Genomic DNA, 24,534 nt, shown 5'->3' with positions numbered 1-24,534 from the left:
CAGCAAGCCACACTAGGTCTAGAACTGAGCTCTCCTGAGAAGTAGGCCAGTGCTCTGCCCACTAGTCTACACTGCCACCAATTCCACTGTGGCACAGTTCTCTATGTAATCTCAGGTGATGGGGGATATGAGTCAACAGTGGTACCACTGAGAACCGTCTAGATCCATCCTCTTTGGAACCCTAGACACCATAGATTTAGTGACATTGGTGCAAAAACTGAGGCAGAGCAGCCCACAGAGAGGCGGCGGAGCCAGGCCAATCATTTACCTGCTGGCCCAGGTGAGATCTTCCTTTTCCTCTTCCTCTGCTGGGTTCCCCTCTCAGCCCAGTTTTCAGAGGTATTCTGCAGCTCTGTCACTGGCAGTGTCTCTGTCCTGAGCTATCTTGGCGTTGGAGTCAGCCAGCTGGAGATGAGAGCCATTTCTTGAGGAACAGACGAATATTATTTATTTGTATTACAGTAGCATCTAGGAGTCTTGGTCAGATACCAGAACCCAAGATATCATCCCCTTTCTTAAGAACTCTACTCAGAACAGAACTCCCTGAGACACCCACCTCACTGTTACAGTCTCTGGGCTGGAGAGGTGATTCTGCATCTCTAGGGGCTAGATACCTTTGAAAATCTGGCCCCAAGTGCCTTTTGAAACTGGGATTTATGCTCCTAAATTACTTAGGGTATGTCTACACTGTGATAAAAAATCCACTGCACTGAGCCACAGAACTGGGGTCAATCGACTCGGGCTTCTGGGACTTGTGCTGTGGGGCTAAAAATCGCAGTATAGAATTTTGGGCTTCGGCTGGAGCCCCGGCTCTGAAACATGGTGAGGGGCAGGGTCTCAAAGCCTGGGCTCCCACCTGAGCCCAAATGTCTACACTACAATTTTTAGCCCCTGCAGGCTGCCCTTGTAGATTGGCTTCCCGTTTGGAGCAGAAATCGGTGACATGGAGTCAGGTGTTTTCTTAGTGCCATTTGTTTATTTGTAAGATGTTCACCATTCTGTTTCCCTGAACAGCAATGTTCACAGACTGCACACGCGAGAACCCCTCTTGCCGGGCCCAGGGTAAGGACATGCCCAGCTCCGAAAAGATCCTCCCACTTAAAGATTGTCTGCGCTCCTTGGGTCACTGGGTGGGTGGCTATTGTTTGTCAGCTGCACCAGGAATCCTGATTGGATGAAGGCTCCCAGCTGCTAGAGGAGAAGTGACAGGGTCACAGATCTCTGTGTTCTGAAGAGAGGAAGAGTGGCTGGGTACATGTGTTTCCTTTTCCAGGAAAGATGCTCAGAACCTCAGCTGGTATAAAAGCCGTTTGAGCCATTGGGGTAGGAAGAGGCTCAGAGTGATGCCTTCAGGCAGCATTTACCAAAAGTGCGAAGAGTCCGACCAAGGGACGCTCAAGGAACAGGAGACAGAAATGGCTTTTGGGAGAGCAGGTAACCCCAGGCTGCATTAGTGGGAGAGTGCGCAATCATTTCCTGCTAATCAGCTCACTCCTTGATAACACGCCCTGATCCTGCAGACTCCACACCCCAGTGAAGCCAAGAGGAGGGCGGCGTCAGCGAGGTTTGCAGGATTGGGCCCTACTTATGGAGCGGCATAGTGCTCAGCAGCGAAGTCAGACTCGAAGGCAGGTCTGTACTCTGGGAGGGTGGCATTTCATACATCACAGCAGGAGGTGCTGGGCAGAGCCAGGCTGAGAATTCCAGGCTTGTCTCAGCAGCATTTCATCAGATGTTTATGTTTGGTGCTTGCATACTCTGGCAATGAGGGGTTTAAAAGCGGGGGAGCAAGAGAGAGAGAGAGTGTATGGGGATGGAGGGGTGCTGTATGATGATAGATAGATAGATAGATAGATAGATAGATAGATAGATAGATAGATAGATGTGGATGAACTGGTGTGTATGGAGATTGTGAGATAGATATGGATGGATGTGTGTGTATGGGGATGGATAGATAGGTGGGGGGTATATGGAGATGGATGGAGGGGGGTGTATGGGGATGGATGGAGGAGGGTGTATGGGGATGGATGGATGGATGGACGGATGGAGGAGTATGGGGATGGCTGGATGGGGTTGTATAGGGATGGCTAGCATTTATGGGATTGAATGGATAAATGGATAAATAGATCCATTTTGCATCCATATTGCACTCAGGACTAGTGTCCACAATGTACAAGTTGCTGGGCGCCGGAGCCTGTCGTACACAATTGCAGGTTATACCATCAGGAGCCTTGGCCCTGATCCCTGTCCCAGCCCAGGGGTGGATGTGTTACGAGAGGCATTTCAGAGCCAGAGTTCTGCTGATCAGGCGGGATGTCCCTGCGTTGTGCAATAGGAACATGCCTCGTGCAATTCTGCGCTTACAGCAGATTTGTGCTTCTTTTCTTCCTCTTTTTTTACTTTCATTCCTGGGAAGTGAAGGGGGATACGTGCGTGTGTGTGTGGGAGGGGGCGCTGATTTGAGATGTAGGCGTTGGAGACACAGCTGCTTCCTTCCCCTCCCCAGCCCCGCTGCTGACAGCAGCACAGTGGGCTGGGGCAGTGGAGGAAGGGGGGGTTGGCTGGTGAGTACATGGTACTGTGCATGGAGCAACGCTCTGAACCAAGGGCTTGTCCCTGCCTGGAGGAGGCTACAGTGGCTGGGACAAAGCAGCACAGAGCGGGGGGCAGCCTCTCTGCCTGGCAGGCTTCATGGCACATGAGTCTGCAGCAAGATGGGGAGGAATCTTAGAGGACAGTGTATGGGGGAGCATAGGGCACTGGGGGGGAGGCCAGGGCTGGCCATAGGGAGGTGGTACAAGCAACCATCAGGAGGGGAGCACGGACTGAACAGGGGGTGAGGGGGAGATGTAGGCAGGGGTTGCAGCCGCGGAGCTGTATCCTGATAGTGGAAGGCAGTCAAAGCAGAGAGAGGAAAGGGTGGGAGGTGACACCCCAGGGAATCATCCCAGCATCTCACATGGATCTCATGGCCTGGCTCCCCCAAAGGATCCTTCGGAAAACAGAGAGGACTCCCAGGAAATGGGGTTCTCTTACTTCTGGGGCTTAGGCTCAATGGAAATCCAGGTGGGCAAATGATAGATAGATAGGGTGGATATAAGGAGCAATGGTCTCAAGTTGCAGTGGGGGAGGTCTAGGTTGGATATTAGGAAAAACTCTTTCACTCGGAGTGTGGTGAAGCACTGGAATGGGTTACCTAGGGATTTGGTGGAATCTCCATCCTTAGAAGTTTTTAAGGCCCAGCTTGACAAAGCCCTGGCTGGGATGATTTAGTTGGGGATTGGTCCTGCTTTGAGCAGGGGGTTGGACTAGATGACCTCCTGATGTCTCTTTCAACCCTAATATTCTATGATTCTATAGGGATAGATAGATAGAGGGTGTGAATTCCCCTGCATGCTCTGTGCTGCACAGAGATTCCTGACCCCAGTGGCACGTCCATCTCTATTTATGAATTACAATAATAGTGAATTCTGAATTCCCCTAGTGCCTTCCCCGCGAGGCTTCGAGCACACCTGCTCCCGCAGCACTGGTTCGCCAGAGGGCAGGGACCAATGCTCTAACCCCCGCTGTCTCTGCTCCTGCCTTCCAGGGAATTCCTTGCTGCAGTGCGGTAGCGGCCTGAATGGGGAGGAAAGGTCTGTATTACCCCTTTACGCTGTGAACGCCGTGTCGTTTGTATTATGGGTCATCCTCCTCGCCATGGTGATTGGAAAGTGTAAGTATCCCGGAGTGCGTTTAGGACTATCACACAGGAATGGACCAGTGGAAAAGACCAGGGGTGAAATCCCGACTCCATCAAGTCAATGGCCAAACTCTCATTGGCTTCAGCAAGGCCAGGATTTCAGGCCAAGAGTCCCTCCCAGCCAGGTCCCCTTGTGTCTGGCAATGGCCAGTGTCAAGACACTGCAGGAGAAGGGATATAGGCCCCCACAATGTATTTCATTGTGCCATAGTGCTGCTAATTGTAAGACAAGGCTCATTAAGTCAGGCCGCCTGCCCTCCAATTCACAGCAATGGGGCACCTTCCCAGAGCCCACACTGTGAGCAGGAACACGCTGGTGTTTGATTCTTGAATGTATTCACAGGTACAAGTAAGTACAATATATGTTGGGATGCCCTCTAGCAGCTGCTCCACGCAGGATAACAGCCTAACTACTCCTGCCAGTTAAGAGAGTAGCTCCTGTAGCTCAAAAGGTCTTTGCTGTGGCAGGGATTCACATCCTGCTGAGGAGCCTTGGTGGGTGTCATTACACAGAGCAGCCTCAGCGTTGTGAACTCTAGGTGGTGTTTGAATTGAAGCCCCAGCTCCAGGAGTCTTGTGATTGGGTGAGAATCTGAGCTTTCATTTAAAAATACTGAGACAGATTCTAGTTGCAGAGAAAAGCTTGGGAAAGTGATGTAATGGCTCAGAAACCAGGAGCCAAAGAAAAGAAAAGTCTATTATTTTTCACAAATCTCTTGATTTTTAAGCCAATCTTGTGATTGGAGTTGGCCAGACTGCGCCAGGGCAGAGGTCATTCAGAGGGGACTCTGGGTGAAATCCTTGAAGCCAGTGAGGCACCTAAGGCTCCTACTGCAATCCACAAAACTCCCACTGAGCACTGTAGGCACCTAAACTCACTCGACACCTCTAGGCATGCGCACTCCTGCCTCCCTCGAGGCATCTGGATGCTTGTCTCCCACCTAAGCCCCTATACAAATCCTTTCTGCTCCTCTGCCAGGGAGGAGGGATTTGAACCTGGGTCGCCCACATCCCAAGTGAGTGTTCTGACCATTGGGCTATAAATTATAAAGTGGGCAGCAGCACCTCCTCCCCTGCATTTTGTGTAGAACGAGGTAGGCACCTAACTCATTCCCAAAAGACACTACTTAGGTGCCTAAGCCAGGAGAGGACTTCCTGTCTGTGGATCACTAGTGAAGCTAGATACTTCCCATTCCTGCAGCCTGGACTAGCATGCCTAGCTCTGAGAAAAGGGCGGGGATGGCTCATCAGTATCTCCCATTGGCTACTGTCACGGTTCCTCCCCAACTCTGAACTCTAGGGTACAGATGTGGGGACCTGCATGAAAAACCTCCTAAGCTTCTCTTTACCAGCTTAGGTCAAAACTTCCCCAAGGTACAAAATATTACATCCGTTATCCTTGGACTGGCCGCTACCACCACCAAACTAATACTGGTTACTGGGGAAGAGCTGTTTGGACGCGTCCTTCCCCCCAAAATACTTCCCAAAACCTTGCACCCCACTTCCTGGACAAGGTTTGGTAAAAAGCCTCACCAATTTGCCTAGGTGACTACAGACCCAGACCCTTGGATCTTAAGAACAATGAACAATCCTCCCAACACTTGCACCCCCCCTTTCCTGGGAAATGTTGGATAAAAAGCCTCACCAATTTGCATAGGTGACCACAGACCCAAACCCTTGGATCTGAGAACAATGAAAAAGCATTCAGTGTTTTACAAGAAGACTTTTAATAAAAAATAGAAGTAAATAGAAATAAAGAAATCCCCCCTGTAAAATCAGGATGGTAGATATCTTACAGGGTAATTAGATTCAAAAACATAGAGAACCCCTCTAGGCAAAACCTTAAGTTACAAAAAAGATACACAGACAGAAATAGTTATTCTATTCAGCACAATTCTTTTCTCAGCCATTTAAAGAAATCATAATCTAACACATACCTAGCTAGATTACTTACTAAAAGTTCTAAGACTCCATTCCTGTTCTGTCCCTGGCCAAGACGACTACAGACAGACACAGACCCTTTGTTTCTCTCCCTCCTCCCAGCTTTTGAAAGTATCTTGTCTCCTCATTGGTCATTTTGGTCAGGTGCCAGCGAGGTTACCTTTAGCTTCTTAACCCTTTACAGGTGAGAGGAGCTTTCCCCTGGCCAGGAGGGATTTCAAAGGGGTTTACCCTTCCCTTTAGATTTATGACAGCTACTTACACAGCTCCCCGCCTAGCGTGCTGGGTTTTGGGGATTGCACTCAGATGCATTGCTCTCCCCAGTCATTGTATCGGAACCTGGGCATGTAACTTGGCTTTGTGGGTGTTCCTGGGATTTTCTAGGCACTGTGGTGCTCAGCATTGCAATGCCAAAATCCCTTTGGGGATATCACCCTCAGAGATTATCTCCCCAGGGGGAAGTTGGAAAGTAGAAATGCAGCATGTCGCTCTATGCTGTGAACCCAAATCGAAAACTCAGCCCCCCCAACCCCCCAAATCATATAAACAACAGCTGGGGTCTGTCCTTCTGTCTAGACTCGGAGATGTCCAAGGAGCTGGAGCAGTTGCAGACTGGTCAATCCATGCTGAGAGGCAACGGTAACAATTCAGTTTACTTATGAGTGTCCGTGTATTTGTATTATTGATGTTGCCCCTTTGGCAGAAGCAAAATCGGAGGTGCTGTCGGGTTTGTTCCTGTTAGGGGGAGCAATCGCTGCTCCCAAGCAGGTCTGTTCTCGCTGTGATCTTGTTTTGTTACAACATCTTGTTCCCTTGAACACAACAGGAACAAACAGCTGCAGGCTGTTCCCTGTCTCGGAAATCCCCCGTCTGCCCCTTCAGCTCTGTGCCCAAGAAACTCCATCTCTGCTTCCTGACAGGGTCCCGCTCACAGCTTCTTCAGCCTCCCTCATACACAGGCTGCTCCGAGCACCTGGGGCTACAACCAGGGTGCCCCTCGACGCACACGGCTCTTTCCTGCCATGCAGCCTGGTGCCTTGGGTGGTCACTTTCATTGTCTGCAGCTGTTTCACTACATAAATGAGGTTGATTGCTCCTCCTGTTGGGTCTAAAAGTGGATACTTGGAACTCATTGGCTATAACAAGGACTGTGATTGTCTATGGATCCCAGACTCGCCTGTTAGGTGTATTATGGCAGCACCCAAGAGCCCCAGTTATGAACCAGGACTCCATTGTGTGAGGTGCTGTACAAACATAGTACACAAAGCCAGTTCCTGCCCCAAAGAGCTTCCAACCTAAGTGTAAGACATGGGATGATAGGTGGAGACAGACAGACAGGGAGGGGGACACAGGGAAACAAGAAATACCAAACCTCTCTTCTTTTCTGTTCTGCTCCGATTAACTAACTAATGGTTTGATCTGAAACCCACCGAACCAATAGAAAGGCTCCCATTGTCTTCAGTGGTGTTTGGCTCAGGGTCTATCTAATTAGTTAGAATCATAGAATGATAGAATCATAGAATATCAGGGTTGGAAGGGACCTCAGGAGGTCATCTAGTCCAACCTGCTGCTCAAAGCAGGACCAATCCCCAATTAAATCATCCCAGCCAGGGCTTTGTCAAGCCTGACCTTAAAAACTTCTAAGGAAGGAGATTCTACCACCTCCCTAGGTAACGCATTCCAGTGTTTCACCACCCTCCTAGTGAAAAAGTTTTTCCTAATATCCAACCTAAACCTCCCCCACTGCAACTTGAGACCATTACTCCTTGTCCTGTCCTCTTCTACCACTGAGAATAGTCTAGAACCATCCTCTCTGGAACCACCTCTCAGGTAGTTGAAAGCAGCTATCAAATCCCCCCTCATTCTTCTCTTCTGCAGACTAAACAATCCCAGTTCCCTCAGCCTCTCCTCATAAGTCATGTGTTCCAGACCCCTAATAATTTTTGTTGCCCTTCGCTGGACTCTCTCCAATTTATCCACATCCTTCTTGTAGTGTGGGGCCCAAAACTGGACACAGTACTCCAGATGACGCCTCACCAATGTCGAGTAGAGGGGGACGATCACGTCCCTCGATCTGCTCGCTATGTCCCTACTTATACATCCCAAAATGCCATTGGCCTTCTTAGCAACAAGGGCACACTGCTGACTCATATCCAGCTTCTCGTCTACTGTCACCCCTAGGTCCTTTTCCGCAGAACTGCTGCCTAGCCATTCGGTCCCTAGTCTGTAGCTGTGCATTGGGTTCTTCCGTCCTAAGTGCAGGACCCTGCACTTATCCTTATTGAACCTCATCAGATTTCTTTTGGCCCAATCCTCCAATTTGTCTAGGTCCTTCTGTATCCTATCCCTCCCCTCCAGCGTATCTACCACTCCTCCCAGTTTAGTATCATCCGCAAATTTGCTGAGAGTGCAATCCACACCATCCTCCAGATCATTTATGAAGATATTGAACAAAACCGGCCCCAGGACCGACCCCTGGGGCACTCCACTTGACACCAGCTGCCAACTAGACAAGGAGCCATTGATCACTACCCGTTGAGCCCGACAATCTAGCCAACTTTCTACCCACCTTATAGTGCATTCATCCAGCCCATACTTCTTTAACTTGCTGACAAGAATACTGTGGGAGAGTGTGTCAAAAGCTTTGCTAAAGTCAAGAAACAATACATCCACTGCTTTCCCTTCATCCACAGAACCAGTAATCTCATCATAGAAGGCGATTAGATTAGTCAGGCATGACCTTCCCTTGGTGAATCCATGCTGACTGTTCCTGATCACTTTCCTCTCATGTAAGTGCTTCAGGATTGATTCTTTGAGGACCTGCTCCATGATCCAGCTAGGTTCCTGTCTGCATTAGGGAAGTTTGCACCATCGTTGCTCATAGATGTTATAGCCAGAAGGGACTGTTATGGGCCTCTAGTCTGACCTCCTGCACAGCAGAGGCCACAGAATCCCACCCAGCGATTCCTATATCCAGCCCATATCTGGTAGTCGAGCTGGAGTGGAACTTTTAGGAAGAGAAAGACAATCTTTTTATAATTCCAGGTGATGGAGAACCTGCCCCTTGTCTACAGACCATGTCCTGATAGGTAAATGCTGATGCAAACCACTAATGTAGACACACACTGGGATAATGCAAAGTAGGACTCACATCAATGGGTCTAATCCTGGTAACCTGGGCAAGCCTTGTGCCATGTGTCTGCACTAGGGATTTGCACCAGTCCACGGTGACACTAGTACAAATTTCCCTAGTCTGGATGGGCCCTAACTAAACTCACTAATGCTGTCCCCAGGCAGGGCTGGTAGCTGGAGGTGGGGTCTGAGTGAATGAGCACAAGTCAGGGAGCCCCGAGTTCTAATCTTGCTTCACTACCTGGCCTGGGGCAAGTCGCTCTCCATCTCGGAGCCTGAGTCATGGACCGTCATGGCCAGGGGACGAAAGGAAATCCACCCGCGCCGCCTCTTCCCAGGAAGGAAACCAGCCCCGGGAGACCCCAGTACCTGACAGACCTGCTCTGCTAGGGAACACGGCCCTGCCCCACGAGATGAAGAGAGGGGTAGTTCCCAGCTCACCGGCCTCTGTCTCTTCCAGGCTCCAAGACAGCGAAGCAACTGGAGACACTTCATTTCAACCAGTCCGCCATGCACAGCACTGGTACGTACTGAAGCCCTCACAGACCCACAGCCCAGCAATACCTCTACGAACCTCCTGCACCCCAGTCACGTCACTCCTCCTCCTCCCAAACTCCCCCCAACAGCCCCGATTCCCTGGCCACCTCCTTGTTCCCGCTGAGCCCTGGGTCCCCTCCCAGGAACGTGATCAGCCCTGTTTATCTCTCAGAGGTGGAGCTGGCCACGGAGCTGAAGAGGCTGCAGTCGGACCAGGCCACGCTGAGAGTGGAAGGTGAGTGCCCATGGCGGGGCGGGGGGCAGGGAGCAGGGCTCAAGCAGAGGAGGGGGTGGAGAACAGCAGAAAGAAGAGAGCGGGGTGGAGAATCTCAGCACCAGGTTCCCATGGCGATTTGGGATCCATTCCACCCTACCCCACCAGGCCAGCCCATGCAAGCAGCATTTGGGATCAAGTCACCGAGGCCGGAAACCAGGGTCCTGCCCTACTCTGGGTGACCCACCGGAGGGGCGGGGACACAGCCAGTGCCCACAGAGCCTCTGCACTCAGGGCTCCTCTTGTACCAGGCTCAGTGTGTGTGACTAGCTGGGGTGAACTGGGGAAGCCAGTTCACTCTTCAGTTCCAGGGATTCTCACCCCAGGTGCATTCCCGGTCACTGCAGGAGTCTCTGGCCTTTAAGGATTCCCATGGGCTGGGCTGCTACAGAGGGGGGATCTGGCTGTTTCTTTCTCCCTAGGTTCACTTGGGACCGCTAGGAGAGGGGATATGTGTTTTGGAAGCAGGGGAGGGCCGAGGGGAGGGAGATGGGGATGGTGACTCATTAGTGGCTGAGGGGAGGCAGGTAGATTAAAGGGCTGGGCAGAAGATGACCCAGGTGTAATAAACTGGGGAGCCAGAGGTAGGGAATTGTGGGGCAGGGCAGTGTGCCTGGGTATGAGGCAAGGTCAGGGCTCCTGCTGAGGTTTGGGGGCGGGGACCTGGTTTTAGATGAATGATTTTGACCCTTGTGAAAGGTTCAGGTTCAGCTGGTGATTCCGGCCAGTCCCTAATGACTGTATCAGACTGACCGTGTAACAAGCTCTGTGACTCCTGCTGCTGGGATAGGGGCCCACTTCAGTGTCACAGCCAGGCCCCAAATCCCAGTGTTTACGACCTGCACACAGGTGTGCCAGGCCCAGCTGCACACACTCGCTGCTCTAGTTGACCTCTGGCAGCTTCTGAAGTACAGAATATGGTGAGCGCCACTCGAGGCTCACAGACTGTTTAAAGGGATACAACCCTATTCCTACATGTGACAGTGTGTTGTGTTTGCAGTGTCGGAGGGTCTGGCCAAAGCGAAAAGTGACAGAGATAACATCAGGGCTGAAGCCTACAAGATTCTGGATGCTGTCCAGAAAAGGAACGGTGAGACACACGCCAGCCTCGACTTGCTGAGACTGTCAGCTCTTCACGGCAGGGACCGTCTTTCTGTTCTGTGTTTGTACCATGCCTGACAGAATGGGGCCTGATCTATGACTGCGGCATCTAAGCACTGCCATAATACATGTAATAAATAATGTACGGCACCCAGCAAATGGGGGCCTGGGCCATGGCACCTCGTGCAGTTAGGATTCCTGCTCGTTTTCCACACAAGCAGTGATAATGTTCAGGGGGCTAAGTGGGATTTCCCCTAGGTTGTCAAGGAGTCAGTTTTGTCTAATAGTTAGAGCAGGGGACTGGAATGCAGGACACCTGGGTTCTATTCCCATCTCTGAGAGGTATATGAAGTCTAGTGGTTAGAGCAGAGGGCTGGCCACTGGGACTCCTGGCTTCTATTCCCAGCTCCTTGAGGCCAATGTTGTCCAGTGCAGTGGCTTTCAACCTGTGGTACGCAGACCCCTGGGGGTCTGCAGACTATGTCTAAGATTTCCAAAGGGGTCTGCACCACCATTAGAAATGTTTTAAAGGGCCGTAAACGAAAAAAGGTTGAAAACCACTGGGCTAGTGGTTAGAGCAGGTGAGGCTGGAAATCAGGTCTCCTGAGTTCTCTTCCTAGCTTGGGAATGGTCTTGAGCAAGTTACTGCACCTCTGTCTGTCTCAGTTTCCCACCCTCTGTAAATTAAGGGTGACGCTTCCCCACCTTGGCTAGGCGTGTTGAGGTCATTGGCTAAAGGGTACTGGGCAGATGCTACTATTGTCCGTTGCAGTCCAGCGCTGAGAGTGACCTCTGCCTGTCTTGCATTGCAGACTCTGCCTGCAGCATTTGTCCAGCCGGCTGGCTGCTGAATTCAGGGACCTGCTACTACTTCTCCACAGTGCGTAAACACTGGTCCTATGCCAAGCAGGCCTGCAAAGACCAAGGTGCCGAGCTGATTATTATTGATAACCCACAAAAGCAGGTAAGTCAGGCTCACTGAGTCAAGCCACACAGCTCGGACAGGGTGTGGAGATGGTCTCCCAGCAATTGGGAGGCTCTTGGCATGAGAGAGATGCCTGGGGACAGGATAGTAGCTGACGTTTCTCTGCTCAGTGCCTAGGAAACACATTATGCACTGGTGTAAAGATGTGCACAAGAAGGGCAACAAAAATGATCAGGGGGCTGGAACAGCTTCCAGATGAGGAGAAATTAAAAAGAGTGGGACTGTTCAGCTTGGAAAAGAGACGGCTAAGGCTCTTTTGTGACAGAGGCTATAAAACCAGGACGGGTGCGGAGACAGTGAATAAAGAAGTGTTATTGACCCTTCACAGAACACAAGAATTAGGCGTCACCTGATGAAATTGATAGGCAGCAGGTTTAAACCAAACCTAAGGAGGTATTTCTTCACACAGCACACAGTCAGTCTGAGGAACTCACTGCCAGGGGATGTTGTGGAGGCCAAAAGTATAACTAGGGTCAAAAAAGAATGAGATGAGTTCCTGGAGGACAGGTCCATCAATGGCTATTAGCCAAGATGGTCAGGGACGTAACCCCATGCTCTGGGTGTCCCTAAGCCTCTGACTGCTAGAAGCTGGGAGTGGATAACACAGGATGGATTACTCAATAATTGCCCTGTTCTGTTCATGCCCTCTGAAGCACCTGGCCCTGGCCACTGTCGCAAGACAGGACACTGGGCTAGATGGGCCATTGGCTTGACCCAGTATGGCCACTCTTAGGTAGCCATTTGCAGTGCACAAGAAATTGTCTTGGTCCTACAAAACCCAGGGACCATGCTACATATACTTGAGCACCATCTATTGGCACAGGATCGAGTAGCAAACCACTTCCCAGAACACAGACTTCAGGCACTCCCCCAACTCCCAAGAGTCACTGCACAATTCATCCCAAGCGCCAGTCAGGCTGCTGGGGACCCTCAGGCAAGTCAGCCTGACAGCTCCAGGGAAGCTCCCTGGGAAGGGAACCTTTGCGGGAATCAGAGAGAGACCCCTGATTGTAAGGAGTGATGGGGAAAGGGTTTGGAGACACAGCGTCTGGTGGACGACTGGGATCCATGAGATCGTGGTCACTTGGGAGCTCCCTGATGTTTCCTGCCTAGCCTCCATGTCCACATGGTGCTTCCACATCCATCCAGAGCCGCAGCTCCCTCAGCAGGTCCTTTGGGAGGGGAGCCAGCCTGGTCTAGTGGTGCAGGACAAGCCTGGGAGCCAGGACAGCTGGGTCCTACTCGCTGCTCTGCCACTGACCTTCTGTGTGACCTGGCACAAATCACCATGCCTTAGTTTCCCCTCTCACTCTTGGTTTTGTCTGTTGGATTGTAAGCTCTTTGGGGCAGGGAGCGTCTTTCACTAGGTGTCTGTGAAGCACCTGGCCCAAGGGGGCCTCGATCTCAGTCGCTGCCTAACCCAATGGGCCACATCTCGGCACAAGGAGAACAACAGAGAGACAGAGAGGAGTACGGGCTGTGTGAGGTGGGATTGGGGTGGTGCCTTAGATTTGGGCCATATTTTATTGCAATCAATCATTTTCTTTTTTCAGGAGTTTTTGACAAAGAACACTAACGGCAAGCAGTACTGGATTGGCCTGCACGACGTTAGCAATGAAGGGACATTTATATGGGTCGACGACAGTTCTGTGTCATACAGGTCAGCCCAATCCCGCTCACTGGTACATGAGGGCAGGGTGGGGGGTTGGCTCCGGTACAACTGGCCAATCAGTACGTTTCAAACACATTGAGTCATTGGCTGAGTGGGTGGAGCTGCCCTTTCTTGATTCATCTTCCATCTGCTCTGCTCTTTAAACTGTCCAGGGTTTCCCCACAGGGAACCAGAGCTAGTGCGGTAGAGAACAAAGTGGTGGATGATGCTCAGCTTTAAATTGTCACCTTCAGCTGAGCAGTAGCAGTTTTCAGGGTCTTACGGGGCAGTTTCCCCTTTGAGAAGAAATCGGTGGAATCTGGCTCCTTCTTAGTGTAACTTGTTTATTTACACTAGACCTGGGGCAGAGGTATCACCAACAGCACCCAGGTCAGTCCCCTCTTGCATAAACCTCAGCCCAAATAGCCCAGTGTTCCCAGGAAGTGACTCTATCCTGAGAATTAACTCCACGTAGAGAGTCAGGCTGGAAGCGAGGACTGACCAAAGAGAACGTGGATCACAGCACTAACCATGCAGGGTGTCCTCCAAGCCTGGTCAGTGCTCAGCTACTCAGGAAAAGCACTTGTAAGACTGTGGGTAACTCTCACTGTAACAGTATGGCCCTGATCCACCACTGTATTACCCCAGGTTTACACCAGTGTAAATTCCATTGAAGTTAATAGCTAGACCAGTTTAAAACTGGAGTAACAGAGGTCAGTCAGGCCCTATATCATTACACTTGGCTCTTATCCAGTGCTCTGTAACAGTCAGCCTCAAACCACTTTCCAGAGGGTGAGGCCGGATCACCCTCTCTGGGGGCTTAAGTGGGATTTCAGGGAGTGCATTTCACCAGGGCTTCCCTCGAATGCCTAGCTGAGTTTGCTACTCTCTTTGATCCCCAGCAACTGGGATCGAGGGGAGCCCAACAATTTTGGCAGTGGTGAGGACTGTGTGATGATGCTCAAAGATGGGAAGTGGAACGACGCTGCGTGTACGATGAATGGGGATGGCTGGATCTGTGAAAAGAAGTGGACTTGTTAAACAGTGGCCAGGAGGAACACAACACAGCCAGTGCATCTTAATAACCACAGAGCCACCCCGTTGCCCTCTGCCCCTTCCATGCAAGGTCTGCCAGCTCTTTACAAACTTCAGTGCATTAAACCTCACAGACCTCACCCCTTCCACTCTTGGGAGCAAGGTACTATCAGTCCAACCTTATAGCTGGCGAAACTGAAGCACAAGGACTTACCCAGGTCACAGCAGTGAATCAGTGGAAGAGACTGGATTAGTACCCAGGAGTCCTGACTCCCAGTCCCCTGCTCTTATTACACCACAGTATTTCACATGGCTGGAAACAGGAGTCCTGACCACTACTGCTCTAACCACTAAACCATCCTCCCCGCCAAGAGGCCAGGGATAGAACCCAGGAATCCTGACTCTCAACCCCCCTGACTCTAATCCCTAGACCCCATTCAACTCCCAGAGCTGGGAAAAGATCCTAAGTGCCCTGAATTCCAGCCCCTGCTCTAACTATTAGACAAAACAGACTCTTTCACAATGTGGCAATTTATTGGGTGGAAAACCCAGCTAGCCCCCTGAACTATATTAATCCATTATCAGCATTTATGGGGAAAGGGGGCAGAATCCTTACTGCACAAGAAGTCAAATTTTAGAACCTGCCAGTCAATCCCATCAACATGGTATAGATCTGGTCATTTCTCTATAGTAAAGGATGTGACCAACTTCCTGGTTTAATGCAAATTTTCCTCCCCTGCTAACTAGGGCTAAAATTTACACAGCTCCAGCCGCCGCTACTGCCCCGGGGCCCTTTAAATCCCCGCCTGAGCCCTGCTGCCGAAGCCCTGGGGTAGCAGCGGCGGGACTCCGGAGGGGATTTAAAGGGCCGGGGCGGTAGCGGTGGCTAGAGCCCCAAGCCCTTTAAATCCCCGCCTGAACCCTGCTGCCGAGCCCTGGGGTAGGGGTGGGGGGGCTCTGGCGGGGATTTAAAGAGCCCCGGAGCTCCAGTCACTGCTACTGCCCCAGCCCTTTAAATCCCCGCCGGAGCCCTGCTGCCGAAGCCCTGAGGTAGCGGCGGTGGGGCTCCGGCGGGCATTTAAAGGGCCGGGGCAGTAGTGGTGGCTGGAGCCCCAGGGCCCTTTAAATCCCCAATGGAGCCCAGCCACCGCTACCCCAGGGCTCGGGCAGCTGGGCTCAGGTGGGGATTTAAAGGGCTTGGGGCTCTGACAGCTGCTACCACAGCGAAGCCCCAGGCCCTTTAAAGCTCTGCCAGAGCGCAGAGCCCTGGGGTAGCGGTGACAGCCGGGAGCCCCCAGGGCTCCTCAGTGATTTAAAAGGCCCAGGGCTCAGCTGCGGTAGCTGGAGCCCTGGGCCCTTTAAATCGCTCCCGAGCCTCCCAGCCGCCTCTGCAGCTGGTAGCTCAGGTGTGATTTAAAGGGTCCCGGGCTCCCAGCCGCCACTACCGCAGCTGGAGCCCTGGCCTGGGGAGTTAAGGCCCTGCCTCTTCCAGTTGAGGCCACGCCCCTGCTCCACACTCTGGCGTACCGGTAAGTCCTCTAACTTACTTTCACCCCGGGGGCGCCCCAGGGATGTGGGGAGCTCAGGGACTAGTGGGTAGGGTTGCCAGGTCTCCAGTTTTTGACTAGAACGTCCGGTCGAAAAGGGAAACTAGCAGCGTCCAGTCAGCACAGCTGACCGGACACTAAAAGTCCAGTTACGTGCAGTAACCCGCCTCTGCCACCGGGGAGCGGGAAGAGCAGCAGCTGTTGCTGGAGAAGCGGCTCCGCTCAGCAGCTGCTGCTCTTCCCGCCCCTCCAGGCCTGACAGACAGAACTGATTGGCTCCTGGATTGGTCCCCAAAGTAGATACCAGTGCCGTCCGGGGAGGGCGGGGGATAACCTGTCTGCCTCCCACCCCGATTTCCCCAGCCCCTCACTCCAGGGGCCGACCTCCCTCACTCTGCTGTGCCCTGATTTCCCCTCCCCAGCCCCTCGCTCCAGGGACCCCCCACCCCACTGTGCCCCCCAAAAGTTATGGTTTGCTGAATATGATTATCCTATCTTTTTATATCTAACGTTATGAATATTGATTGTATACCTGCATTTCAAATGTGTTTGCTCCCGGGGTCACACCCACAAGACAGCTTACTTCTAGTCTGGCCAGCACATTGTCAAGGGATTATACAAGTTGAATGGCCCATCAAAGAACACTTAACTCACACTGGACCATAGAAAAGGCTTATCCCTACCTGATGGACTTTCCAGCTAGAGTATGGGTCATGGCCTCTGTTATGACTCATCGAAGCAGGCGTGGGCATGTGACTAGATCATGGGATACTAAACTCCATCTTGTGCCTGTACTGTTCCACAAACTGTGCTGAGGGCTTTGCTTGGAACAGTGGGTTTCCCTCCACACAGCAGAAGCTATAACAGGCCCAAGAAACGTCTCCATTTTGCCTCGTCCCTGCTGTAATCTCTGGGCTATGGAAGCATTCTAACCAAAGGCCTGAGGACCTTCCAGGTCATTTGGAAGCAACCAGAGATTTAACAAGCCAACAGTTTAGTGCATCCCTGCTTCAAGCCTGAACCAAGAACTTTGCAATTATTGTATGTATTTGATTCCTTTAACCAATTTTAACTCTCACCTCTTGCTTTCTATAAATAAACCTTTAGATATGAGATACTAAAGGATTGACAACAGCGTCATTATTGGGTAAGATCTGAGTTATATATTGACCTGGGTATGTGGCTGCTCCTTTCACGGAGCGACTATCACCGAGTGTTTTTCTTACATCATCGGAGCAAGTGTTTATCTTTTGACCGGATTTTAAAATTGTATTCTAACGACTTAGTGCAAAACGACCGGATGGTGATGAATTTTGTAAAAAATACATTTAAATTCTTGGGCATGCCTAGCCTTGCTCAAAATGTGTTTCAACAAGCCCAGACATGTGTATCTTGCAATGCTTTTTATAGCCAGGTTATCCAATATTCTCAGGCATTACAGACAATGTTTTGTTTGGCATTATCCAACACATTTTTTATAAAGTAACTTTTCCCACAGTTGCTAGTCCCCGCGAGAATTGCAGAAAAGGGGTGTTTCCACCTCGTATCCACTTTAAAATCCGTAGGGCAGGGTTTTAAACTCTTCTCCTAGGACCCTCTTGTTGTAAATGACTTTCTGTGTTTTCTTAAGGGTTTTGGTCTCTATTTAACACTGATTTTTGTTCCTTACGATAGAGGGCTGCTGCACCTCTCTCTTTTTTGAGGTGTTTTCTCGCAGGCCCGTGCAATAGTCCAGGACTAGATCTTTCAAACTGTCAAAGTTGATCTATTGACAGTTTGCCAAGTTCAGGGTAATACCTTTGACTTTCATACAGGCCTTTCCTCCCGACAGCTTATACCCGTATGTTTTCGGGCCTGCCGACACAAACTCGGTGATCTAGCGGGATCTCACTCGTGAGGGAATTTAGAAAGAGTTTAGCGATTTGGCATTTAGCGGGGTTAAACCTGATCTCGTGGTGGCACAAACGCACGCCTTCTTTCTGGTAGAAATCGTTCAAGTACTTATTTTGTTTTTCTTCGTCTGTGCACCAGCTGGGATACCCTGAAGCCTCTTGTTTCTGGTGGAGGTGTCATTTGATGAAGTCTTTTCAGAGTACATCAGATTTTTCATTAAAAAGCCAGATTTCATATATTTTTGCCACCGCGTACCCCTTCGCTATGGCCGCGTTCAATTCCACCGTGCACCAAGTCCCCAGGATGGCCCTCTCCTCGTCAGTATGGATGCACATCTCCCGCTGCTCGGTTTCCACACAGGTTCGGCATAGCGGGAACATAAGCTTGCCACCCACTCTGACAGGTAACAATGGGAAAAAGAAGCCTTGTGTGGGGTACACTTTAACTTTTGCAATTCCAAAATAATTTGCAAGGGGTCCAAATTTGTCATAAACTATATCGGAGTGTTCGAGAGGGTATTTGGTTTTCTTTACAAAAGGGTAGAAGCTGGTAAAATCATAATAGTGGATTTCTTCCCCGGAGTTAAGTTTGTAATATAGGCGCATAGCGTTTGTCCTTCCCCCAAAAAGAGCATCCCTAGGCATGAGAGGCTAGGGCAACTGGGCTCAGTTTAAAAAACCTGCAAGCTCCCTGTCTGTTTCTTTCATCACTTCCCACTCTTGCTCTCAAAGAGTCCTCACTACAAAACCAAGTTGTTTCAGATAGTCGGTCTTGAGCTGCGTCTTGTAATAAAGAAACCCAAAAGTTGTCCCCGTCATAGGGTTTTGTGCTTTTTCACAATGACAGGTGGCACAGGCGTGGAAAAGAACACCTGTTAAACTCTAAGGCTGTGTGTACCCTGTCAACACTGGCATAACCGTCTAAAGAGTAGGAGCCTACCTGTAGTTCCCCACCCTGTAAAGCATGCCGTATTTGTATAGTTTCTTTGTGAGAGGTATACAACAGCCACTGAACAGATGGGGTCGAATATCTTTTTCCTGCCTGTGATCATTGTCTGGAGGGAGAAGAGCTACCGTGTTAGGCTCCAAAAACATAAACCTGTACATAGCCATGCAGACAGATGCCAGTGTTATGTACCAGAATGGATCTATACACAGTTTTATCTCGGTGAATTTACCAGGTTCTCTCTCTACTAGTTCTCCCTTCTCCATGATTTTCAAAATCTCTTTTCTGTAGAGGATACAAAGCTGTCTCAAAATTTTGACATCCTGCTGACAGTAATATGCGAGCTCTTTCTGCAAGTCAAACGTCTCCTACCTGTGGGCCTGCTACCAGTCGAGAAACTCTGCTTTTTCCCTGGGCATCATGCTTTCTACGCCATAGTGCTCCACACCGGGCATAGGCCCCATGTCATTTTGATTTTCTAAAGTGTTCAAAAAATGTGGAAAATACCCTTTGCACCCTTCAAACCCCATCACCTGCGGGAGCTTACCAAGCTTCATGGGTAAGAAGTTTAAAGAGTCTATAAAACGAATGCCCAGGACCTTACCTTCCACACACATTACTTTACTGCCCTGAGTGATCAGTTCTAGGCACATCTTTTCCTTCATTAACTGTCTAATGATGAAGTATGCATCGTAACCTTTGGAATTGTGCGCCTGGAACGTGTAGACCCGGAACTCTTTGCCAATAAAGGTCTGAACAAACACAGAAAGACACTCATCACCCTTAAATTCCCAGGACTTTTCCGGCTTGAGGGACATAGCAAAAATGTAATTGGGAGTGTGCAACCCAGTCTCCTGTGTGTATTCAGAATCATAACAAATACACTTTTCTGAGGATTCGGGCTTTCTAAGGCTGTCCATAAAACCGAGGTGACCGTCTACATCACCAGCGATCAAAGCCTGACCCCGCTTATAGCGCCTCCCTTTACACCTGTGCCGCTTGTCCACGGAAGACTGACCCTTATCGCACAACGTTTTAGACAGGCATTCAACTTGTTCTGTCGACGCCCAGTCGATGTGTCTGTCTAAACGCTCTCTGGACTGACAATACAGTCTACAGCGAGGAGACCTCAGCTGCACGTCCACGCTGTCTGAGCATGTTATGCTCAAGCAGAGGCAGCAGCTGGACCTGCAAGAGTGGCCGTGACTGTGCACCGTGGGGCAAAACTCACCGTAATTTTTTGCTCCAAACAACTTTTTCACAACCAGAACCCCCTAGTAATGCTCATCGTGCAACAGGATGAAATAAGTCTTGGGGTAAACTGCCCCCCCCATTTTAAAAAAGCCCCTTTCGCCGCATACAGCACCACCTGTATGTTGACTCCTAAATTCTGTTCAGACATTGCTACGTCACTGAGCATAATCTTTCTTTGATCTGACCAGCCCAGTTTCTCATGCAACTTTCTCGCCCCCGCTAACGATTCCGCGTCCGTAGGTTTATGGTCGGACATGACAGCCAAGAGTCCACGCGCAAAACACAGATGGGTACCCGTGTAAGTCAGGTCTACTAAACATTGTCTCTTTTTTATGGATGATTTGACTACTGAGGATAGAATTTAAAACTCTATGAGCGGTCCCCACCCCTGTTTTTTTACAACTGTCACAACGAGGTGCAATGTCCCATTGACATGCAACTCTATTGCTCTGTGGCAGCTTTGAGGTCTGATTGAAGAAATCTTCAGCAGACAGCTCATCCCTAGTTCTTCAGACCAAAAACAACGGTTTAGTTAAATTACAGCTCTCTAAATGTAACTGAACATAATCATCAGGGCCTACCCTACCATTAACGTCATTGAGAACTAACTGTATCCCCCTGTGTATGGCTTCAACAACCTGCTGAGCTGAATTTATTCGCTCAAGATTGACAAAATGAAATTCCTCACAATACACCGACCCCCCAAATCTAGGTAATTCACGTTGCCAACTTCTCACTCTCTCCATACACACCTCTGCATTTTCAGGGTTACTTGGGGGTTCCTCTACGGGACCATCAGCGGCATCTTCTACATCAGATGCTATTTGAGAGTCAGACTCCGAGGCGCCTCCGTGAGGGTCATCGGGAGAAGATGGGGACCCATCATTCTAAAGAGCCCTCTGGGGAATTTTCTAAACCAGACTCTGTGTGAGAGTCTGATTCCACCTCCCCATTTTCAGACATGCCAGTTAGAGAGCCTCCAGTCGAGGGCATCTCTTTTTGTCCCCCCTCCCCATTACCTCTTTAGCTCTTTTTAAAATTTTTACAGCGATCCTGGCCTGGAACTTTTTGGCAGCCATTTGTTTGTCCACCAAGCGCTATCCCCCCTTTTGTTTACACCTGAGCTGATGTGTATCCTTGCGGGTGCCCTTTTCCATGACTAGTCACGCCTGCGCAGAGCCAAAAATTGAAATATTTTTCAAAAAGTCACCCACCAAAGCTTTTGCTTTGTTGATGTGCTTTCCAGCCCTCCGTTCTTTTAGACCCCCTGAAGATACACCATTCACCGGTATTCTGAACGAGGCATCATATTTTCCCCAAACCTTTTTTAGAATGCCGTTCTTTTAGAACCCCCGAGGATACAGCGTCCCTCAGTCTTCTGAACGAAGCATCGTAGGTGGGCGTTTTCACTCACGGTTTTCTCAGGGCTTGGTGTGGAGGTGGCCGCTGAGGAACTGGAGTTGTGTTTGCGTGGTTGGTTTTCACCAGAGTTTTTTGTTTTGTCCTTGGCTTTGACGTAATTGAGGTTTGGACTGCCCTGATGCTTCATCTGCACTCTTGTGCCGTTTTGAGTTGTTAAAGGTCTCAAAGCAGATTTCTGGTTCTTTGGCTGGTCTGGTGGAGGTGTCCCTGTAGCTTTGACTACAGCATTGTCAGGAGAACTGCACATACCCGATTAGGGGGGAAGGAACATATTACAAAACTTAACTTTACCATCTTTCTCACCCACACCGATGTATTTACTTAAAATACAAAACCTCATAACCTCACAAACACAATATATTTACTGGGCTTCATCCATACATCTGGGGAATTTTTCTTTTCAGCTGTCTCTTTTCTTTTTCTTTTAAGCTTGTTTACCCTCTGGTCTGAGGGTCTCTCATGTTTTGATCGTACTGTGGAGCAGACAATATTATTATGATTATTATTATTATTATAATTATTATAAATCACATGAAACTGTCTTGTAAACTTAAAAATAAAATATTCATTAGGGTGTTTTTCTATTTAAAAAGTCAGAGCTTTCAAACAAAATAATCCATTTCAGGCTGTACAACAAACAGGAGTTTTGAGTTTATTTCTACCACTTTAAAACAAAAAACAACAAACCCGCAAACATTTTTTTTAAATACACCTCATTTTGCAAAATAAAAACCAAACTGCTTTTAAAATCAACTTTTAAAATCCAGTTTAAAACACATTTTGCACAGTAAAAAAACACCCTGTTAGTTTGAAACACACCATTACCATCAGTTTGCAGCCATATACTTTAAAAAAAACCCACCTATGTTTTTTTACACACAGAGAGAGAGAGAGAGAGAGAGAGAGAGAGAGAGAGAGAGAGAGAGAGAGAGAGAGAGTTTAAAACACAAAAAGAAAAGGAGTACTTGTGGCACCTTAGAGACTAACCAATTTATTTGAGCATAAGCTTTCGTGAGCTACAGCTCACTTCATCGGATGCATACTGTGGAAAATACAGAAGATGTTTTTATACACACAAACCATGAAAAAATGAGTGTTTATCACTACAAAAGGTTTTCTCTCCCCACACCCTACTGTCCTGCTGGTAATAGCTTATCTAAAGTGATCACTCTCCTTACAATGTGTATGATAATCAAGGTGGGCCATTTCCAGCACAAATCCAGGTTTTCTCAACCCCCCCCCCCCCCCAAAGAAAAACAAACCCACTCTCCTGTTGGTAATAGCTTATCTAAAGTGATCACTTACATTGTAAGGAAACCTGGATTTGTGCTGGAAATGGCCCACCTTGATTATTAATGTGTGTGGTGGGGTTTTTTGGTTGGTTGTTTTGGTTTTTTTTGGTAAATATAGTATTTTAAACTTTTAATGGCTTTGAATTGCTAGAAAGAGTGACCCATAGCATTCAAAACCACTCCTGGGTCATATTTAAACTGTCCAGTAGAGTTCTGCCAGTTCCTGGGTCATTTTCACTGTCCAGTAGAGTTCTGCCAATTCCTGGGTCATTTTCACTGTCCAGTAGTGCTCTACCAACTCCAGGGATTATATTTAAACTGCCCAATAGCATCTGCGAATTCCTGAGGTTTTATTTCATTTCATATTAATCCGAACTCACCCACCCACCTCCCTTATTATGGGTGCACACCCATCAAATTTATCCCTATAGCAACAAGGGTAAGGAATCACAGTTACCGTCACTATTCAGTGGGGGTGTGGTTAAAACCATTCAGTTCAACAGGATGAGGCAACTCTGTTGTACTCAAACACATGTCTGAACCATCCCTGTTTTGTTTTCGTGTTGTAAGGAGGCAGGATGAGCTCTACCCTGACATCTGGTGGTGAGTTGTGGAAAAGGACTTCAGGAGCTGATCTCGTTTGCACAGGCACACCCACCCCGCCTAGCATGAGCCCACAGGAGCCCAAACGGTCACTTTGGCTGCTGTGGGATCCCCAGTGTCTCTGTTATTGGGGCAGGAAGAATAAAGTGTCATTATCCTGATTATGTGAACCAAGGACAGTGGAACTGTACTTGGCCTTTTATGACGGAGGGACTCACCATCAACTAAGTAGCACTCGCTAGGCAAGGGACAAGGATTGCAAAAGCCAGTGAATTGAGAGAGTTTGAGGATGGAGGTTTGTGCCTAGTGGTGTGAGCCCCCTTCTGAGGGCCCCAAACACCAATTGCACCTTCTCTCCATTGTGTAATATCAGAGAGAATTTTAATTCTATTAGGAGTTTGGTTACAGACTGAAGAGCTGAATTCACTTTGGGTTTATGGTGCCCCAGCTCTGAGGCCCACTACTACTTAACACAGTATTCAGTGATTTCAACTTGTCGTAGGGGAGCTTCAGTGCCCCACTGGTGGGGGCTTGACCTGGTTTTGCATTGTGTTACTGGAATGGAACTCCTAGATACTGAACCTAGACCCTGTTGTTGCCAACTCTGATGGGCAGAAGGGTTACACTGTAAACACATTTTTAGGATTTGTTCCCCTCCCACTTCACAGCTTGTTGCTGTAAATGGGTCTCTTTTACACAAAGACACAAGAGCTAGGTTCTCACAAACCATTTTTTTTCAATTTAAAAGTCATACAGCTTCTTGAAAACAAACCCAGATCTCCATTAAAACTTTTAGCTCACTTAAGGGCCAGAGACCTTCTAACAGAAACACAGATAATCACAAAGCCCTTTTCATTCGATTTTTTAAAATGTACAGCGACCAAGTTTGATATTGCATGTTTGTCCTCTCATCATTCTCTCAATTAATCCTTTTAGATTTCTTACAAATAGTCTTTTTCTTAAGCAGGGTTCTGTCACTTTTTGTGTGGACCAGACGGTCAATGTAACGCTGTAAGCAGGCATCTTCCATTTTGGACATTTTCTTTAAAACACGGTCAGGGTCTCCACTGAATTGCACAGCATTTCTCAAGGTCACCGCTTGCGCTAAATGTTCTTGGGTTAGGCACAGATGTTGCATAACATAACCTATGGCAATAATAGTGTTCAATAAGCTTTCCAA

At 49.1% G+C, this 24,534-nt stretch overlaps 1 protein-coding gene across 3 annotated transcripts; it reads left to right on the top strand.

Moving 5' to 3' along the window:
* The first annotated feature begins 1,205 nt into the window (after nucleotides 1-1,205).
* Nucleotides 1,206-15,305, top strand: LOC140900851 (C-type lectin domain family 4 member G-like). Of its 3 annotated transcripts, XM_073318753.1 has the most exons (10): nucleotides 1,346-1,434; nucleotides 1,521-1,632; nucleotides 3,590-3,715; nucleotides 6,260-6,322; nucleotides 9,276-9,338; nucleotides 9,525-9,587; nucleotides 10,627-10,716; nucleotides 11,540-11,691; nucleotides 13,266-13,372; nucleotides 14,266-15,305. In XM_073318753.1, exons 3-10 carry the CDS (start codon nucleotides 3,700-3,702, stop codon nucleotides 14,402-14,404), a joined length of 693 nt encoding a protein of 230 aa, XP_073174854.1. In that variant the 5' UTR covers nucleotides 1,346-1,434; nucleotides 1,521-1,632; nucleotides 3,590-3,699; the 3' UTR covers nucleotides 14,405-15,305. The 3 variants fall into 3 exon arrangements, with proteins under 3 accessions (XP_073174853.1, XP_073174854.1, XP_073174855.1); XM_073318752.1 differs by lacking the exon at nucleotides 1,521-1,632 and having other exon boundaries at nucleotides 1,206-1,434; XM_073318754.1 differs by lacking the exons at nucleotides 1,346-1,434; nucleotides 1,521-1,632 and adding an exon at nucleotides 2,484-2,564.
* The last annotated feature ends 9,229 nt before the right edge of the window (nucleotides 15,306-24,534 follow it).

This window comes from Lepidochelys kempii, chromosome 20, assembly GCF_965140265.1.
Source record: "Lepidochelys kempii isolate rLepKem1 chromosome 20, rLepKem1.hap2, whole genome shotgun sequence".
Taxonomy (NCBI): domain Eukaryota; kingdom Metazoa; phylum Chordata; order Testudines; family Cheloniidae; genus Lepidochelys; species Lepidochelys kempii.
Note: the sequence above shows the minus strand (reverse complement) of the source record. Positions and strands in the feature narration are given on the sequence as shown.